General features: G+C 39.0%; 1 protein-coding gene and 1 long non-coding RNA gene across 5 annotated transcripts in view; one reads left to right on the top strand and one right to left on the bottom strand.

The window, feature by feature from the left end:
- Positions 1 to 4,956, bottom strand: part of ltk (leukocyte receptor tyrosine kinase) — a 57,791-nt gene extending 52,835 nt beyond the window's left edge. For all 4 annotated transcript variants that reach the window (XM_010879103.4, XM_010879104.4, XM_020054336.3 and 1 more), the window contains exon 1: positions 4,721 to 4,956. In XM_010879103.4, the coding sequence (XP_010877405.2) occupies positions 4,721 to 4,775 (55 nt within the window). In that variant the 5' untranslated portion in view covers positions 4,776 to 4,956. The remainder of the gene's footprint in view (positions 1 to 4,720) is intronic.
- Positions 4,957 to 4,973: 17 nt separating this feature from the next.
- Positions 4,974 to 20,480, top strand: LOC109616686. Its single transcript, XR_002197928.2, has 3 exons — positions 4,974 to 5,206; positions 19,982 to 20,328; positions 20,427 to 20,480. It is a non-coding gene; the product is annotated as an uncharacterized LOC109616686 (long non-coding RNA).
- The last annotated feature ends 1,744 nt before the right edge of the window (positions 20,481 to 22,224 follow it).

Below are 22,224 nucleotides of genomic sequence, written 5' to 3'. Positions count from 1 at the left end.
GCTACAGTCGTTATCATATAGAAAATCCATTTCCACCATGCGGTCATTATTGTCTTGATTGTACATCTAGAAATTATTAACTGGGAAATAAAATTCAACATGCCATGAACAGTTGTAAAGCACATTAGACCGTAAAACATTGTCATTAATACAAGTTACCTTATTACATAAGTATATTAATTAGTGTATTGTTTTCATCTAAATAGGCCATCAATCATTAATACCAAATTATTTCCATCAATGGCAAAAGTTGTTGAATTTTGCTGTTCTCTAAATGACCTTGAGTCTTAAAGAGTTTCCATCGCCGTTCTCTTTATTTAACAGCCTTCCCACACTTTGCCGTAACTGTAAATTAAGACAACATTGAGGAAGAACAGCAAACTAATTACACATACAGCCCATCTGTTCAATTACATTGACGATGCGTGAAGTAAACAACCCAATGGAGAAGCCATCATAACAAATCAAAGTGAGGATTTGGAGGTTGGTCTACCGTTAAAGAGCATCCATTCTTGCCACGTTCCCGATCCCCAAATTCCTGCCTCCTACTGGGTAGTTAATATCTACAGTGATATGGATGTTATGTTATGTGTCGGGTCCCTCCTTTTGACCCAGCTATTATTATATTGAATCTGCTATGACACTACAGACATGTTTTCACAATGGCCAAATCAGCTCTTCCACCCAGAAGCTCGGCAGCTGGGCAGCCTTGGGCCTACAGTAACACGCACAGCTGCAGTATCACGTCACGTCACACCAGAAGCATTATGAAGCGGAGCAGGCGGAGCTCTGATCTAGTGTCTCTCCGTAGTGAAACTGAAACATTACTGTTGCACGGCTTTCCAATGAGTCTATGGTCCTGTCAATGAGCAGGAACCTAGCAACCTAAAGCAACGCGCACATGGGCTGTGTGGGAATTACTGAAGACTTTTGCCATGGTAATCTTGCCACGATCATTTAATGTATATGATAGAGTGCTGTGCATATTTCTACGCAAAGACTGATTGGCAGTATTCTAACTTCAGAAACAAACTTCCGAAAGAGATTTTCTCCAGGAGCTTTGGCCTGTATAAAACTTTTAACTTTTCTACTCATGTTTTCAAGGCAGAAGTCATGTCAGGGTCAACCTTAGTTTTTCTATTACACATCGGGCCTGTTCCAAGAAAAAGGCAACCAGCCTTTAACTCATTCAGCTTGTAAATACATTCTGAAGAAAACTAAGTTAGATTACATCTAACTGAAATGAATGTGAATCTGCTATGGGCAGTAGATTTCAGAGACTATATAGAGTGATTACCTCATGCTGTCCGATAATGCTTCCATTTCCCCAAAAACAATTATTAGCTATTATTGGAGAGCAACCTGTTCTCAGAAGGATGACGTAGACTAGTTTACATACATTTTAGGCAGGGGATTTCGTAAGATATATTATGCGCAGTGAAATAACATTAGAGTCGGAATGGAGAAAAAAATAGCAGTAACCGTGGTTCGAACCGGCGACCTTCCACATCCTAGAGAGGGCACTACCCACTGCTCCTTGGCAAATGGTGTTGTCACAGTGACAACAAAGTGATTTTCTTTGTAATCCTAACCCAAACCAAAACCCTAACCTTAACCCCGGTGCTGTGATACCTAACCTTAACCCAAACCCTAACCTGAACCCCAGAGCTGTGAGACATAACCTTAACCAAACCTTAACCTAATCTTTTTTGTTTCCTAACCGTAGGCCAAACCTTAACCCTAACCCCAGTGCTGTGATGCCTAACGTAACGTTAACGATAAAATGCTTTTATAACATATTCTAGTGACCTTGCTACTGCTGTTACACATCCTAATTCCTCATGTCTAGTGTAGGTCAGAGGGCAAGGCGACTTCTCCCTCATCCAAATGTTGCCGGTTCAAAATACAGGTCAACCATTTTGTTAAAAAAATCGGCTTTCATAGCGTTCGTAAAAATCATATGTTTGTCTGGCATTCGTACATTTTAATAATTTCGAAATGTATCATACATTTTGGTGGCACATTGCAATGTAACCTAACATAATGTCACATATCATACGAAATAATGTGCCATGGATTTTCGTAAAATAGCCTACGTAGGTTCCTGAAACCAGGTTGTGGAGAGAGAGATCAGAAGGTCCACCACTATGGGTCAGTAATGAATTCCTTCGTAGCTCTATAAAAGGGAAATCGAATCAGCCATTTTGTTGCCTTCTTACCGGATAATCTGTTGAGCCAATTATTGCTATTCAAGTTGAACATAATGGCCACACCAACAGCTCTTTCCTTGTTTTGTAAAACTGAGTTGAATCTAGAGCTATTTCCATTTACTCAGACCTTTGGTCAACAAAAGAATCCTATACAAAATAAAAGCTATTTTTTTTATTCTGGAACATTTCTCTATCGTTCATTTGGCAGGCCTGTGGTGGGGAACTTTTTATTTTTAACAAAACACAAAGAAATTGAAACTCCTTTTCTTGTTTATAGAAGAAATTCTACAGTGGACAGAAAGGCTTACAGTGCAATGCCAACTACAGAATCTCAACAATTCCAGTGAAAGGGTCCCTTGGTTTCTGTATGGACATGAATCAATGATATTTCCTTAAGTAACTTTAAATCAGGTTTGGATTCTTCCTTACTGGCAGTTGCTTCTTCAATCAAACTAAAAGCAAGAGTAAAATGCAAACAATGCATAGGCCTTCCTATTTAGAGTGAGATGCAAAGGCTTTGCGCTGATGTTGGTTAATAGACTGTATGAAATTAAGGTTAAAACACGGGCTACGTTTTAACGTGGAAACATTCCCTTTTGATTATTATGCTAGGAAACATATTGGGCCTAATTGATTGTGCCACAGAGGTCAACATTATTATTTCAAATAATGGTGCTTGTGACAGAGGTATTTTTGAGTGATGTTTTGCCTTTTGTTAAGTAAACTTCTCTGTGATAATCTTCAAAGTCTACTGTTGAATGCTGGGATATTGTTAGGTGAATGTTAACATACATTTGAATACGTTTCTATAGCTAGAAATTTGTTTTTTAAAAATCCAATTACCTAAAAAGACAAGACAGACATTATTACCAAATAGGAAAACATTATTGTGAAAAGAAAAACCAATGACTTGTACTTTGAATATTGAGAAAATCATTGCAGTCCTATTATAGAAGCTGCCAGCACAATCACAGCATAGAAAATAGAACCTGACAGTGTAGAAGAATATGCACAAATGTGCAGACTACAAATCAGCGATTGTTTGGATGTTGTCACACTGAATTACATGTTAAGTCTAAATACATACATATTTTTTAAATGCTTGAAATTCACTTCTTCTGCTTCATTAAATGAACTGTTCTTTTCAACCCCAACAAATATCTAGTTGGCAAATGAATGTACATATTACAATAAAGTGCAATGCATAGTGTGAGATGGGGGCACATCTAGCAGACATCCCTTCAGTTTTAACCTGCATAGAAATGATCAGCATCATTTCAGTGGTGCCTTCAGAGTAATAAAGTTTGTGAAAAGAAGTCTGGTTCTCACATTAAACTGACTGTATAACCAGGTAAACTGGAGAGTGACTTTAAATCTCCCATGACTCTAATGAATTACATTGTAATTACTAATTTGTTCTGAATTTACGATTGATGTTGATGTGATGTTAATTACTTCAGTGATCTAGGGAATATTCCGCCACGGTTGTCTACCTGAATATATTCTATAAACTATAAGTATTTTATAGAACTGTAAAGGAGTACGCCACTTATAGGAGCAAAATCACCAACGATGATTTGTAAACGTTTTTAATATTAAAAAACAGTATTATTAATAATTCTGATTACACTTGCCTTTGGACTTCATGAATGTTACATGAGTGTTTTGATGTCATATTAACTTACTGATTAAGCTAATCAAAAGGCACAGAAGTGTGTCGTAGTGCATTAATTATACCTCATAAGGCACTTAGGCGACTGGTGTGTGTAAACGTAGTACCCCTCCCCCCGACAAAAACCCACTATGCAGAAATACCCAGCTACAATAAAAGTACAGCAAGCTCACCAGGACATTACAGTGGTGTAGTGTCTTTCTGATCGAGACATTACATTACTGGTTGCGAAGATTGATAATATTTGCCCAATGTAACGACAATAAAGGAAAAAATTAAGAGCCACCATTACATCTTAAAATCATGGACATCTAATCATGTGGATATTATTGTGATACAATCCAGCACTATTCCAATTTTGTAGTGTCACGTATCACAGGGTCAAATAACAAGGAATTCAATCGGAGTAATGTTAAGCACAGTTGAGCTGGAGACAGGTCGCAAAATGGTTGTGAACATTTCAGTCGATTACATTATTTACCAATGTAAATTAAAAGCTTTAAGTTCAAGTTGATTACAACCGTTCCTAACAAATGGAAACGTAGACGTTCTTAATATATTTGTTAACAGTTGAAATTACTCTAACATTCTGTACACTTTTTTGCAATGCAAGTTTCTCGAAAATATGTAACAGACTCACAATAAGGTGAATATACCTATCAGAAAAACGTCTCCTGACCGCGAGAATGGGAACTGTTGGAACTTCGAATGAAGTTGTCTATTGAGCCTAACCACACCAAACCAAAGCTAAAAGCTGCAAAATAAAAATAAATACTGAAATTGGCTCATTAGCCGTTCAGCGCAGCATTATAGCCCAATAAAACACAATGTTACTTACCTATCAAAACGCTGACTAGGACATTAATTAAAGTGTATCTTCTTATATAATCCATGGTTCCTTTAGGAAGGATCCCTAGAAAGTAAGGTCCCTATTCTGCAATTTTGCCACTTTTACCTCTTCGTGTAAACAGAAGCATAAAACCCAGAAACACTTTTAGATAAACAATTTCCAAGGGCGCGCAGCCTCTTTGCGGGTGTAGTTTTTCACTCCCTTTTGCTGAAACAATAAATAGGGATGCTGATGCTGCAGCGTTTGAGTCCGAACTGGCGACAAACTCCCCCCTCTTTCTCGGTCTCTCCCCCTCACTTTCTGTCTCTCTTATTAACCTCTTCCTACCCAGAAATGGGTCCTGACGCCCGTGACGACATACTGGATGTGTAGTTGCATACATTTGTGCACATCATTCGGGCATGTATGGTGCATTGCTTAAAGGGCTTGAACCTCGCTCGGCGTGGCCATCGTTGTTCTCCGAGATGACATTGGGTGAGTATTGTCGCTACAGTATTGTGGATCTGCATCTTCCAGTGCGTCCGCCTGTACGTCACGCGCCATATCTCAGACACAGCATGGCCTGATTTTACAGAAACTTGAGTGAATGGTGCACGTTGCCCGTAGAGATCCTTGCTTAAATAATTTTTTTTTACATTGTACTGTAATCAATCAAAAAGTCCCGAGAGTGTGGTATATGGCCAATATAACACTGCTTAGGCACATAAACAGTGGTATATTAAAGCGAAGGTGTGCATGGATACCTCTTGGCCATATGCCAAAAACCCAGCACCTATTGTCATGACAAACAGCTTATTGAAGCAAAGAGGACGGGAAAAGTGACAGAAAAGGATATGCATGAACATGTTTACTCACTGCCGTAACGTCTGCTAAATTACTGAAATGTAAATTTAATATGTCATCGCTTTCAGCCGACAGTACAACACAGTTTATAACAAGCAATTAAAGAACTAACTCCGCAAGATTATGTCTTTTATCTAAAGTCATGAAATTCAGCACATAGGTTTCTTTACTCATAAGTAACATATTTGCCCCAGGGATCCGTCCGCTATTATGGATTTTCTGCCATTTAGAATTTTGTGAAAAACCACTTAAAATCCGACTGTTCTGGAATTGAATTACCAATCATCACGAAACATATTATGCCTCATCTAGCAACCAAAGGTCTCTCAATTCAATATAATTTAGATTAGTCCCGAAAACAATATGGGCACTGTCAACCAATAAATATTCATATGGAGATGGTGTGCCAAGTTGCTCATATATCAGTCAAGGACAGACATCTTGAAACAAAAGTTGGTACCACACTGCAAACATTGTCAAGACAAAAGCTTATGCAAGAAACTTTATAAAGAATGTGTAATTGCACATGACTTGGATCTATATACACTATGACATGCATATGACATGCATGCTTAATCAGAGTTTACTTCATTATGTCATTTATACTGAGCAATTTGAGCTCATCATTGAGCCTATCATTGACTAGACCCCCGACTGGGGTCCCAGCGCGATGCCTCTGAGACCGACATGTGACCGTAGTCATCACTCAGGATAACCCTAAATCTAATTGCCCAATTGAATTATCAGGTCACCGTTAATTTAAATTACCTGCTTCGTCTTGGGGTTCTTTAACAGACATACCATCTCGTAGAGAGGTCCTCATTTAATGCAGAAGCTGAAGAGTTCCCTTAAAACCAGGGGCATTCGGGTCCTCATACCAACTAACCCAACTCAGTCCATCTTGATTCTTTAATTAAAGTGGAAATTATGTCTCTGACAGCTGCTGGCTGTTTCATATTTACCACACCCCCCACTAACCATTATGCGCCCTGGAAATATTTACGGGGCACCTCTCAGTGCAATGCCTCGCCATTTAAAGCTGTCAAATTCACTCAGTGCAGTCAGAAGCAAGACCTTCCTGAGCAGCTCCAATTCAATTTCAAATGCATTGCATGTCTATTGAGTAGCGTAAGAAAGATTGATCCCGGTAGACCCAGGCCTGGTATTTCTCCACCCCAGCCAAAGTACTAGGCCATGATGGAACATATAACATGTGGATGCTTACGCAACTTCACTCTCCCATGAAATATCTATGAGGACCTCTTCTGCTGCATTTCCAGTGCTATTCTTGTGACTGAGACAAAGACCAGCATATTAGCGGCATGAGAGGTAGGGACTGAAGGTCTAGAGGATTCAAATTACAGGTTTGACAATGTCAGACGGCAACCGCTCTCTTCCCCATTCCACACACAGCAGGAGGGATGCCGAAAAGGAAAGAGCCAGAGGGGCAGACCAGTGCCATCTCTGTGATTGAAACGTTGTTTTGACCCTCTAAATTACTCCCTCAGGGCATAGTTGTTCAACTGTTAAAATCCTTTCACAGTAGCATGGATCATGATTTATGACAGAAGTGCTGGATTGATTGCTAGATATGAGTGCTGGGTATATTTTTGCCAGTTGGCTTCTATGGGGAACCCCACTTGTTGACAAAGAAATAAGTATCATGGTTGTCAACTCTATTAGAAGGCATTTTTCACAAGGTACAGTTTAGTGGTACCAGCAAGGGCAGCACAGCACAGCATTTTCATGGGTGCTCTACACCTTTTAGAGAGCTGCAAAACTGTGTTTGACCTTTTTACTGACCGATCAGCTGATTTACCTGTTGTTTAAAATGAGTCCAGACACAAAGCCTTTGGGCAGTATTTTTCCTTGTGGATGTGGGATGTATGGTATTTCTCCCACGTTGTCCTTCAGTCAGGCAATGCCCTGGACCGTCACAGAGAACACAGATGTCCTTTGCAACAACAGGATTTAATTGGAATATTTGCATCTGGGTAAAGTCCTTGTGCCCTCCCAGCGTAACATTATACATCAACGAAACATGTGTTTTGCATGTCAGCCATGTGCAGTGATTGGCACACAGTGGAAACCATATACTGGCATGAAACTATTTTAGCACAGTCTCTAAAGATGTATAAAATGCTTGGCTGGAGATCAATCAGATGATGCCAAGGGTTTGTTTAGTTTTATTTGAACCAAATTTTGCCCCATCAGTCATTCACAGAATTTTCGTGGGAAGTATAACCGATGTTCCCTGCAAGAATCATACAGCAGCCCGCATCTCCCTTCACAAAGATGGCTAATGTGGCATTCTTACCGTAACTACAGCACCGATCCTGACCTTTAGCTTACAGTCAACGCTGGGAGATATCAGTAGATATGACTAGACAATATATTAGGGTTACAAACCCAGATGATTGTTTCTGACTGAGAAATACATGCATAAATTCTACCACAGAGAGTCAACAGGAAATGGCTCTTTTGATGTTTAATTCAATAATAGTCAAAGACAGTGCTGTCAGGAAATGTCTTCTTCAATGTATTTCCCGTCACTGGTTGAACAGTCAATTTCTCAGTGTCAGGTTATCACGTCTTTAAAAGCAATCTTCAACACTGTAGATGTCAAATAAAAAATTATTCTGAATATTTCCTTTCACAATTCCACACAGAAAAGGACACAAAACATTTATTATACAACTAGAGAACCTCAAATTGAGATGAAACAATATTTTTTTTTTTATGTGAAAAGGCTTTCTTTTTTTAAAGGACCATCTTTTTCAATTAAAAATCAATGTCAAACAAAATGCACTAATTTCAAAGTTTAACAACATAACTGACGACATACAGTTAGGTCCGGAAATAATTGGACACTGACACAAGTTATGTTATTTTGTAAGGTTTTTGTAAGGGATATATTGTCTGCTCAGATTCAGGCAAATTCAGCCAAGTTGATTGGACGCCACTACACTTTACAGATGACAATGACACAAAACATACTGCGAAAGCAAAGAATTTGAATATTCTCTAATGGCTGAGTCAAACACCTGATCTCAACCAGATCAAGCATGCATTTCACTTGCTGAAGACAAAACTGAAGGCAGAAAGACCCATGAACAGACAGCAACTGAAGACAGCTGCAGTAAAGGCCTGGCAAAGCATCACAAAGGAGGAAACCCAACGTTTGGTGATCTCCATGCATTCCAGATTCCAAGCAGTCATTGCCTGCAAAGGATTCTCGACAAAGAATAAAAAATGAACATTTTATTAATTACTGTTTTAATTTGTCAAATTACATTTGAGCCCCTGAAATATGGGGACTGTGTATGAAAATCGTTGCAATTTCTAAATGTTTCATATTATATTTTTGTTCAACTTGCTTGTTTCATTTCAAATACACTGTGGTGGTGTACAGAGACAACATTATGAAAATTGTGTCAGTGTCCAAATATTTCCGGACCTAACTCTAAGTATTTAAACAGGTGCTGGGTTGAACATTATTTTGAGAGTCCAAATTTGCATCTGTAGTTTTATAGATAGTAATACTATCAAAATATTTTAACAAACTATAAATAAACTATTGGTTGATAAACAACTGCTTAATAACGTTAAGGTTAGGGTTAGGTTTAGAATAAGGTTGAGGGTAAGGGTTAAGGTTAGGGATAGAATTAGGGTTAGGATTAGGGTAAGGGTTTGGGTTAGTACTGTAGATGGTTAGTTAAAATGTTATAGATAGTCAGTAGACAATTCTGTAGAACATCTATATGCAACATTTTGGGACTCGCAAAATAAGGTGTTACCGTGCTGTTGTAATGTTTTGTGTGAAATAATAAAAGTAGCCTAGTTCTCAGAGATGCATTGTTTGTGAAGCTTTAAAATCAAATGATTTTGAAATACCTTACAAACTAGTCAGTGTCTATTTACTGACTAGTGAGAGTCAATTTCTGGCGATAAGAAGCTTGCAATCTCTCAAGGTAGCAGATAATGCCAGGTTATCCTAAAGTGTCCAGTCTAAGTTAGTTGGGTCAGATTCACCTCAGTTTGTTAGTATGTACACAGAGGGTAGCATGCTGGTACTTTTTATACACAAATTAATATGTATGTATGTACGTCTTGCACAGAATCTCAGACACAACTGGCCCAATTTAGACAAATCTTGAATGAGTGATGTGTCTTACCATAGAGATCAGACATTAAACATTTTTAACTGATTGGCCCAAGGGGGACATACAGTGATCAACAGAAATTAATTAGCTACACATCATTTCTCAGACACTGCTCCCATTGCATGATTTGGACTTAACTTGGATGCTAAACTAAGCATATAAACTTGTTCATTAAAATATAAAAATATGAGTTGAGATATCAATTGTGATTCACTAACAACAACATTGATTCAATTAATGCAATCAGTTCATTCTTTGAAAAATTTTGATTCTAGAAATGCTTACATATACCTATGTTTGTACTGTACAATCACAACCCTTCAGATGGGTTTTGGGATTTCCACTTTAAATAAAACCATTTAGCTTACACATAAAGCTTACAGAGTGCATTCAGGCAAATAACTGTCCATTTTAATAACAGAATCCACAGACAAGTTTGTGTGGACAAATAGTTTTGCATCCGTGATTGTGTTCCATGAAGGTATTCATGGATAGACGGTGTTTGGCTAGGACAAAGAAATGAAGCCAAGCTTTGTCAGAATAGACATTTAAAGGTTTTGACTGATATGTTGTTGCTAGCAAATTAAGCAGCGGTAGATGTAAGATAGTTGTGTTTCTGTTTGGCCTTATCACATACAGAAATGTGATACGAGGCTGTGTGAAAATGACATAGCTGACGCGTACGGAACTGGACGAGCGCTTTATTTTCTAGCTATATGATGATGAGAATGAACTACTCGATTGTTGAATCCATCCATGGTTCAGACAAATGCCAAATAGATCAGGTTCCACATGAATACAGGGTGTGTCTGAACTGACTTCTTAGACAACATCAAAGTAATATCCATCAAACGTCCTTGCTGATTATACACAGTTAAATAAAAATGTGCTGCTTACCATGCAATTTTATGATTTTTTTTTATATATACAGTGGGGAGAACAAGTGTCACAGTCTGTCTTCGTGGTGTGTATGCAAAAAAAAGGAGACGAATGCAGGGAGGCAGTCAAAGTATGTGTATTGAGTTCCTCTATCAAAAAGGAGGTAGCACTCAAATAGCGCATAACAATTGCGCACAGCAAATCCAAAACAAACTGAACATAGAACAATACCACACAAAGACACCCGGAAACACAGGAACTTATATATGCGACCTAATGAGGGAATGGACACCAGGTGTGTGCAATAACAAGACATGACAGTGCCGTGGGAGGAGGAGCGGCGTGGCTAGAAGGCCGGCGATGACGTGCGCCGAACACCACGTCGGGAGGGGTGGCGCGCGTCTTCCACGCGCCTCCTTGTTACAACAAGTATTTGATACACTGCCGATTTTGCAGATTTACCTACTTAAAAATCATGTAGAAGTCTGTAATTTTTATCATAGGTACACTTCAACTGTGAGTGACATAATTTAAAACAAAAATCCAGAAAATCACATTGTATGATTTTTAAGTAATTAATTTGCATTTTATTGCATGACATAAGTATTTGATACATCAGAAAAGCAGAACTTAATTTTTGGTACAGAAACCTTTGTTTGCAATTACAAAGATCATATGTTTCCTGTAGTTCTTGACCAGTTTTGCACACACTGCAGCAGGGATTTTGACCCACTCCTCCATACAGACCTTCTCCAGATTCTTCAGGTTTCGGGGCTGTCGCTGGGCAATACAGACTTTCAGCTCCCTCCAAAGATTTTCTATTGGGTTCAGGTCTGGAGACTAGTTAGGCCACTCCAGGACCTTGAGATGCTTCTTATGGAGCCACTCCTTAGTTGCCCTGGCTGTGTGTTTTGGGTCGTTGTCATGCTGGAAGACCCAGCCACGACCCATCTTCAATGCTCTTACGGAGGGAAGGAGGTTGTTGGCCAAGATTGCGCGATACATGGCCCCATCCATCCTCCCCTCAATACGGTGCAGAGGTCCTGTCCCCTTTGCAGAAAAGCATCCCCAAAGAATGATGTTTCCACCTCCATGCTTCACGGTTGGGATGGTGTTCTTGGGGTTGTACTCATTCTTCTTCTTCCTCCAACCACGGCGAGTGGAGTTTAGACCAAGTTCTGGGCTGATCCCTCACCTTCCTCATGATCATTGATGTCCCACGAGGTGAGATCTTGCATGGAGCCCCAGACTGAGGGAGATTGACCGTCATCTTGAACTTTTTCCATTTTCTAATAATTGTGCCAACAGTTGTTGCCCTCTCACGAAGCTGCTTGCCTGTTGTCCTGTAGCCCATCCCAGCCTTGTGCAGGTCTACAATTTTATCCATGATGTCCTTACACAGCTCTCTGGTCTTGGCTATTGTGGAGAGTTTGGAGTCTGTTTGATTGAGTGTGTGGACAGGTGTCTTTTATACAGGTAATGAGTTCAAACAGGTGCAGTTAATACAGGTAATGAGTGGAGAACAGGAGGACTTCTTAAAGAATTAAGCCCTCCCTGTGAGAGCCGGAATTCTTACTGGTTGATAGGTGATCAAATACTTATGTCCTGAAATAAAATGCATATTAATTATTTAAAAATCATACAATGTGATTTTCTGGATCTTCTGGATTCCGTCTCTCACAGCTGAAGTGTACCTATGATAAAAATTACAGACCTCTACATGCTTTGTAAGTGGGAAAACTTGCAAAATCGGCAGTGTATCAAATACTTGTTCTCCCCGCTGTAAGTTGCACTTTTCCAGACACCCAAAGCACCCACCTGGGTGCTGCACTGACAACAACACGCACCAGAAAGAGCCAGGACACCTCTGCTGCAAGCTAGAGAGCTCCTGCTTAGTTTTGGGGCCAATCCAGCAGTGGGATGTAATGTGCTACAGGCTGTTTAGTCCATGTCTAGACCATGTCAGATTCATTTGCATAGTGGAGGCCCCAAAGTCATATCAACATTGTTCCCAAGGATTTCGGAGGTGTTGGCACAGGGTGCTCCCCATCATCCGTCTTTATCACCTCTGTGAAGTTGTGATGTGTAACATTGCATAGGTTGAACCTCTGCAAAAGCAAGACCAGGTCACTTCATTCTCTTCTTTGGTTCCTGTGCCAGTTGTGAAAGAATCATATACTGTATATGGAGATATGGAGATAATTGACAACAGTAATTGTTGAGGTCTTCAGAGACCTTCTTTGAAAACAGTAAGAAATGTTTATCAGAATAAGCCCTAACTCCTTCTCAATCCAAACCCCTACATGAATGTTTTTGACTTGAGATACTCTTGAGAATACTCAGAAACAAACCGGTGAAAAGAAAATTACAGGGTTTAATTTCCGTCTGGCAAAACAGTGCATTTCTTTGTTACACTCTAACGTCTAACCTGAAGCAAATTCACAAAAATTTAGTACAAAATCCAAAGCCGATCCTTATCTCAACAGACAGAAAGATTACTGGGGCAAGATCCATTTCCAAATTCATGAACAAAACACAGAGGTAGAATGTCCCCAAAGACGTCTGATCACACTCAGGAGAGTGAAGTGGAAGAGCACTCCTTTGGACAGTAGGATATAAAGATTTTCTGCAGTCTCTTGTCACTCATTTGGCATTGAAACATGTTGGACTAGAACTATAGCAAGTAAGAGGATGTGTGTTAGCGTGTAGATCAGTGTGTGTGTGTGTTTCGGTGTAAAAATTGCCTTTCTGGATACAGACCAACAGAGTATTGCTCCTAGCAACAACTTTCAGTCAGAGGGTCATATAACTGCTGGCTAGGAGGTGTGAATAAGACATTGACACTCCGTGATGCCAGTAATGGAATATATCTTTTACTCCAGCATTTGTCCATTTTCATTACAGTCAAAAATGTCAAGGAGAGCTAAGATTTGTCATTTCTAAACACACTGCATACACAGTAGGTCCTGCAAAATGGATCAAGTAAACGTACAGTGTACCTGTATACTATGTGTGATCTTCACTTTAAATTAAATACAGTTTTTGCATAGGATTTGTTTACCATTTCTACATCCATTACCCAATGTGATAATCCAAAGGGCCTCAATCAAGCCTTCCTTTTATTGATCACACTGACCGTGTCCTACATAATTATGCATCAAATCAAATGAGACAAACTTGTATTCGTTTCTAAAACTGCAAAGCAGCAAGGACCTGCCAAATTTGGATGTCACTTTACTATCTTCATTTCTATCCGGCACTAAAAGGGGTCGCCTTGGCCCCACCACTCATAAAGGCAGCAGAAACTAATCCATCAACGAGAAACAAGAGACTGATGGGGAAAGCCTACATATTACCAAGTCTGGGCACAAAGCCAGGAAGCGGAGAGTTGAGCGGATTTAATGCTTCTCATGCTGATGTCATCAGTATGAGACAGTAGAGCCTTAGTTGTTCCATGGCCAACACAGTTATAAACACTCATAACACGTACACACATAAAATTCGCAAAGGAACTCACACGAACGCGTACACAAATACACAGACAAACAGACCCACACAGAGGGACTGAGACAGCCAATCACCCCACATGAGGGAGCACGTCTTGGGAGATTGCTTTACGGTAATATTGTTATTGAGCTGCATTGCCTCATTTAAGGTTCCTAACAATAGCAGATGCAGACTCAATTTATTCACTTAAAATATTCACATATTTTGGAGAATGCCAGATTTCCTATACAAATAGCAAGGAACGTACCTGGAGTAATGACATTCTGACCTTGTACCTACTGCTTCTTGTCAAAATGCAACTGTCCATAAGTAGTTAATCACAAAATAAAATAAAGTATTCTGGGTCTATCTAGGATGTGGATACAATGCACAAATCACAGTTTAATTATGAACACTGAAGGTTACTGTATGCACAGATTACCTACACTGTTCATCAGTAAGGACTCTAAAGACACAATAGAAAAGATCACATTAATGCAAACCGTAAAACACTGTAACAGCCACGGGCCTATAACATCAATAAGAACAGTTCTGAGAGACAAGTGTTCAGGCCTCTTTTCCCATGTCCATTACATTTATGTTCTCAAAGACTTGTTGGACCATGATTGGAAAACGTGACAGCATGTTTCCCTGCCCTGTCACAGCAGTGTGAATCAATCATAGCATGAGATTTTACTCGCCAAAGTTTACAAAGCAGTGAACTCAATGATTTGGTAACTTTGTTGTATCCGAGATCTGGTGACAAATAAGTGTCATTCGTAAATATTGGGATGATGGCAATCGACACAATTCTTTTTGTTTTCTACTTCTCTTTATATTCCAAAAGTCTGTTTCTGGAATTTAAAGAATAACTTAAAGAAGTTATTGTCATTTTTTATATAACAACACTTTACAAAGTCTCCATAATTTAATGGAAAATTATGAAAGAAAATTGCAGTGAACAAAAATAATATTTGGATCGTGACAATTTGTTTGTTTTTGGCTACATTCCAACAGTTGATACAGACTGTCAGACTGTCAGCTTTTTTAAATTTTGTTTAATCCATTTTAGTTGAACCATTATAAAAGGTTTTGTACATATTAACTTTATGTTCAATACAGGAGTCATGTTTTGTGCTTAATCACATATCATTTGCATGCAATGAATTAGCATAGCCAGGAAACCTGAGTGGTCATTGGTCAGGGACATATCAGCTGACGCCAGGGATCGCTCCTATCACAGTATTAGATTTCATACTGACTACTTAATCGTCAGGTTACTCACTCAGTCTGATGTGCACTGGTCTTACTAGCATGCGAGTGCAAATCCGCCCATTGCCTATGGGGATTGTTATTAAAGATATTATGGTGTTGATATAGTTATTAGTAGTATCGACCACACAACCATGTGAGTTACCCCAGAGGAGCAGAACCCAATGCCACCTGTAAAAGTATTCTTGTGCAGCTCTCCAATAAATGTCTAAACAAATATGTGGCGTTTTCTGGCTGGATTTCCTGAACTCTTCAACCAATATCTCGGCGGTTCTCAGTTCCAGCTGGTTTCTGGGCTTTTTTGGGCTTCAATCTGGCCTTCAGCATTTGAAAGGTATGCTCACTTGAATTCACATTGGGGATTGGCTCTGAAAAACTCTGTCCTAGCTGAAGCAGTGTGTTTGGGTAGTCCTGTTACATTACATGATAAAGTTCTGTCCAACAGCTTTAGAAGCATTCGTTGCATCTGAGCAGAGATGCATCTGAAGAGGTTCCTGTACTTTTCAAAATCTGCTGCTGCTCTCAGCAGTTTTTTCAACAAGAGAGACAAGTAAGCCAGGTCCAATGGCAGCCATGATGCTCAGAGCTCAGGTTGTTGGCCATTGCTTTCCTTATTCTTTTTAATTTAAGTCACTAGGAAAAGAGACATTTTGGAATCTTCAAAGATTTGTTGTATTAACATACTGCAAAGAGGAAGGGAGAAAATGATAGTAGACTACTAATACAATCAAACTGTTCCAAAACTGACCATAACTTTTCCAGGAATACTATTTCACCCTACCCCATTATCTTATATCCATCCACACCTACCCTGAAATTCAGCATATTTTCAGATAAGGCAAATTACTGAATTTTTCTGCAGCATTGCCTTCTATTCAAGAACATGGCAAACCTGTAGAAATTGATTAAGGCTATCAAGGCCCCTTGGTGCTGCTTTCCCAGGCTATGGTTGCTTACTCGGGCCAACTCTAACAATCAATGTTTACACTGGATGACCCAAAGCAGTATGTAAGTCAATATTTATGATGGCAAAGGTCTTCTGTTGTATTACCATTCTGTGGGTTCATACTATCGTTAGGCTCTTGGTAACAGCAGTTTATCATTTCAAATATCTGATCAGTAACCACATTTCTGCAAGCCTGACTACACCACAAGGGGAAAACTCTGTTTTCTGTCCTTAAGCAAGTACATTAAACCTAGTCTGCTTAATAACCACAACATTTTCACAACTCAATCCTGGCTGATTGGCTGGCTAGCTCAGATGACTGCAAACTATTTTTGGGTAACCGGTTAGAGGACATAATGTGGACTAACAGTGCTCCCATCCATCCAGGATATCCACCTGAAACGATTCAGAACAAAAGAACACTGCATTACTAAAGACCCCTCTCAGCCCTGCATTGTACCAGAGCATTTTACTAAGAGGCTGAGAGTTTCTACATCCAAGCCATCAAACTGACCACCTACACCCACTCTGCATAAATGGGCTCACGTAATGTCACCCACGCACTCCTCCACCGAAAAACACAGTCATGTATCTACTCTGTGTAAATAGTTATGTACAGTATATATGATTACCTGTGGCTGACAATCAATTAACGGCAGTCCCATGTAGCTCAGTAGGCAGAGCATGGTGATTGGAAAGCCAGAGGTTGCGGGTCTGATTCCCATGGGAAGCTGTAAGTTACTTAGCATATTTTGTTGTTATTGTTATTTCTTTTGCTAACGTCTGTTTTTTTATTATTATTATTTGCTTGTAAATTGGCATGAAGTGTCATTTAAACAGGTAATCATGATATCATTTATTCTGGCATGATATCTGAAATCCTTGTCTTGCTAGTCTAGTCTGAAACGAGTCTTTGTAAAGTCCCACTTTAAAGATGTAACCTTAAAGTGGGACTTTTGATGGGCATAACAGTGGGCCAGGGTGGTTTTGTTGAATGCTGCCTTTCCTTGATGAGAAATGGGCCAGAAATTGGTTGCATACACTTGAGCATTACAAGATACATGGTTTTGATAAGCCTTTTGCCTGAGAATTTTCCTACATATCAGGAAAAAAATCTTTAGTGTTTTTGAGGTCCAGAAAGAATTCAGATGTCTATTGTTTCCACTTAAAATTCTGGACTTGAGTTTACAGTTGCAGTAAATGCTGCACGTGTTGGTTCAAATGGAAACTATCTTTACATTTTATTGTATCTGTCAGACTTCAGCAAAACATATTGAATAGATTATCCATGCCAGTGTGGAGAATTCATAAATTGTATTGTGCATGGGGATCTTTTAGCAAGAAAATGTCACATCCACTCTTCACCACTGTCTGATTAGATATTATCTGTCTCTAGTTGGGACTGTGATACTTTCCATCACTGGGAGAAGATATTGACTGTTTCCTGTTGCCCTGTAAAAAGGGTCAATTCAAATTGAAGCTACTTTATTCAGGAAGCAAACTGAAAATCCGACTGAATAAGAGAGAACATACCGTTCGTTTTAAATTATGTTTCAAAATCTGAAAATATATTTTAAGATAAGAACATATTTTACAGTGACTCCCATTGTAATGGAGCCCAAAACTAATTCTCACGGGGCAAGATGAAACATTCAGTATCTTCACCCATTGATGGAAATATCCCTGTCCCAACTGGTTATGTGCACTCTGCTGTATAAGGTTAGCGCTTCCTCTCGTCAGAGGGAAAGGCAACAGCGTGGTGTGCAAGATTAATAAACGTGAGGGTACGAGAGTAATTGATCGGCTTGTCCTCCAACCATTGGGCCCGTCCAACTATTGGCTTTGAAATAAAGCAAAAGCAGCAGAAATCCTCTCTGCCTTAAGTAATCAAGAAAGCTGTCTGATATGACATAAGGCTTCTTTCCTTGACATTGTGGGGGATGTTGAAGGAGTAAGGTGGGAAGTGTCAAGTACTGATTCTTGTCTTGGCGTGATGGTCAGAGTGGCAGCCTGCACACTCACCAGCTACTCTGGCCAAACTAACCACCACTACTGTCCTTCTTTCGAGGATCAATTTTAACCATCTATCCTCCTACAGCTGTAATGCTTGAGGCTGATTCGACTCATTGTGGTTTCATAGACTTGGTACATGATTACAATGTTTTGGTTGTTTGCATGGATATTTTAACCACATTTTATGAAAGTCCCAGGGGCCCACATAAGCTGAACAGGCTAAAATAATGACAGCATAAGGTAAACGTCCTTCTACGCTACATATTGTCCTTGTAAATCCATCAGAAAGCCACTGGCAGGTTTCTAAATTATTTCACTGGGACAAACAGATGGAAATGATTTGTTTATTCCTCTTAGAGCAATTTGATCTGTCAGAGCTGCTCTTACATTTCATGTGGTCTGTTGTTATGTTATTGCCATGGAATAAATGAAATCAGATGTTTCTAGACAGCATAAGAGTTTAAAGAAGTTTCCTTTTTTTTAAATGAAATTCTCAACAGAGTAGTAAGGATATTAGAGCCTTACAAGGTGAAACCTTCCTATGAAGTATAACAAATTGTAAAAATGTTTAGAGCTTTACAAGGTGAAACCTTCCTAAGAGGTATAACAAACTTTAATTAATATTAGAGCTTTACAAGGTGAAACCTTCCTAAGAGGTATAACAAACTTTAATTAATATTAGAGCCTTACAAGGTGAAACCCTCCTAAGAGGTATAACAAACTTTAATTAATATTAGAACCTTACAAGGTGAAACCCTCCTAAGAGGTATAACAAACTTTAATTAATATTAGAGCCTTACAAGGTGAAACCTTCCTATGAAGTATAACAAACTTTAATACATTTTAGAGCTTTACAAGGTGAAACCTTCCTAAGAGGTATAACAAACTTTAATTAATATTAAAGCCTTACAAAGTGAAACCTTCCTCAGAGGTATAACACACTTTAATTAATATTAGAGCTTTACAAGGTGAAACCTTCCTCAGAGGTATAACAAACTGTAATTAATATTAGAGCTTTACAAGGTGAAACCTTCCTAAGAGGTATAACAAACTTTAATTAATATTAGAGCTTTACAAGGTGAAACCCTCCTAAGAGGTATAACAAACTGTAATTAATATTAGAGCTTTACAAGGTGAAACCTTCCTAAGAGGTATAACAAACTTTAATTAATATTAGAGCCTTACAAGGTATAACAAACTTTAATACATTTTAGAGCTTTACAAGGTGAAACCTTCCTAAGAGGTATAACAAACTTTAATTAATATTAGAGCCTTACAAAGTGAAACCTTCCTCAGAGGTATAACAAACTTTAATCAATATTAGAGCCTTACAAAGTGAAACCTTCTCAAAAATAATAATAAATGGTAATAAATATTAGAGCCTTCCTATGAATTATAGTACCTAAGACAAAGGAGGGTTCCTGTGGGATACACCTTTAAAACAAAGTACTCTTTAGATTAAACGTGTTGGGTGTAGTTACCTTATCAAGAGTTATTTCAAAATGTGTAAATCCACAAGCCCTTTATAAATGGTTATAATGCAAACAGTGCTGACAATTTTCAGTAACAACATTACCTACAGTTTCACTTTGAAAAACGTATAAGAATGAGCATTTTGTGTGCCTGTTATGTCTTCTCCCCTTCCAGGTCACACAGCAAGGCCCACATATTGTGGTTCTGGACTTGTTCACCGGGCTGGGGTCCTATTTGACCGACAACAGTGGTTCAGCAATCATGCATGTCACCTGCCCAAGACAATGAGCGATGGCCCACCCTGTTCAGTGGTATACAGTTAAAGCTTTCACACATTTCACCAGTTCTTCAGCGGCTCCTGTAACAGTCTCTGCAGGGATATCAAAACCTATTTATACAAGCAGCTGGAGGAATCCATTGAGCCAGTGTAGGTTTCCAACTGAAAGTCCGTAGTTCCTCCAAGTTTGGAAATGCCAAACATAGAGGAACTGACTGCTCACTTCAACAGGTTGAATCACAAGGTAATTTGTTTTCTCTGTTCCCTTTGTATGAGAGATGTGACTCATTCCGATAGACATCAGCCCCAACTGAGAACTAAGGTTTTTTTTGTCCTTTTTAGAACACAACAACCATTAACAGTGAAGAGAGAGGTTATGTTTTCTATGCAAAAAGAGAAGGTTCTTCTGGAGGATTTTTGCTTGTTGCTCAACCTATGTTGGAAGAGGTTGAAGAGGCTTGACATTATATTTACAAATAAAAATATGTAAAAACAGTTTTGCTGTTTGGGATTGAATAATTACGGTCTAAGAATAAGTGATCTGTGTCCATGTTTTGACACTGTGTCTGGATAAAAATGCCCCCCCCCATCCAAAATAAAATAATGTCAAAGCTGCAGAATATTTGAGATCTTGCGCCACTGCTTTACATATCAAACATTAAACATTAATGGGATGCTTCTCCCCTGATGTCCAATGCCACATCCAGAATATGACTACAGGCAGAGCATTCCATTGAAGTTTCACTTTGTTTCACAATTCCCTGCTTTTCAAATATGTCGAGAGGGATGGATCTAATTCTTCTCACAAAGGTCGGTTAAAATTTTGAATTTATTTCTTACTCTAATGCTGCAACGATATCTGAGACCGCAAGACAGAAAAAGGGAGCAACCGAGGTGTTTTGACTTCCAAAGAACCATCACAAACTACAGTACGATTCTCGCCTGGGTACGATTCTCTCCAGGGTCAAGTTTCAACTCTGAAACACCAATGGATATTTTACAAGTAGGCATTTCCTCACAACAAAAGGTTTATCGGTGGAGAGAACGCAGGGCAAATGGCGGAGGCGACATTCCAAGCTTCCCCAGATGTGTTTTTACATGTTGGATGTGTGTAAATAGCTCTTTGGGATATTACTACACTCTTGTGGTAACTCTCTCGGAGAAAAGCAGGTGTTCACATTAAATTCATTAAGTGAAGAAAAAAAAAAAAGGTAACCTTGGCCACTGCACATGTGATGGACACTAATGGTAGGCCTACAGTGGGTGTTTGGGAATGACTGTGCGTTTCTAATGCATTTCCTGTCCTGGGGTGAACATAAATCATTGTTTTGGTTGGACACTCTGAGCAGCATAATGTACAAGTACCATAATACAATGTATGCTATGTAAAACAAATGTTTAACTTTTAAAACAACTTTGACCATTCATTTTATCCCTGGCCACTGAGAAAAACATCTCAATCTCTCAATCATATGACCTTACCGTTCGTCCTTGTCCTTAGTGAATATTTTTCATAGCATTCAAAATATCCAAATATCTAACTCACTGTATATTCAATGTAAGCTAATCTACTGAACATTTGACCAAAGTTCACAAAAAAAGTACAGTGAAAATAGCGACAGATCATTCAAAATATCACACTGTGATGCAAGTACTCTAGAGCTTTTGGACTAAATTGTTATCTCTGCCTTTACGATTACATAGTTTGTATTAGTGGTTATACAGGCCTATCTCATTGAAATCAAAGATAAATATATCCTGTGTTATTATGAATATAAATAATCTGTGAGAAATCAGTCATGCGGTATCATGAATAGAAATAATCAGAGTGAAATCAATCATGAGTTGTGATGAATATAAATAATCAGAGTTGCCATGGAACGATGCACAGATTTGTTCGGGCATAAAACCAATGTGTGTTGAGTTGGCACCCAGAAGGAAGGGCTGCTGTTGGTCTCACAGCGTGGTCCTGCCAGAGAACACAGTGCTGCTCACTGCCTGTATCACACAACTGAAGGAACATTGCTGTGTGGGTGAGACAAGGCAGTGGGTTGTCCTGTTTGTTCAGACCTGGAGAAAAAAGGGTAGTGGGCCTGGTTGTGAAATCAGGGGAAAGCTAGAATGAGGTGAACTACACTAG

This window comes from Esox lucius, chromosome 15 (genome assembly GCF_011004845.1).
Source record: "Esox lucius isolate fEsoLuc1 chromosome 15, fEsoLuc1.pri, whole genome shotgun sequence".
Lineage (NCBI taxonomy): Eukaryota > Metazoa > Chordata > Actinopteri > Esociformes > Esocidae > Esox > Esox lucius.
This window is presented reverse-complemented; position numbering and strand designations above follow the sequence as displayed.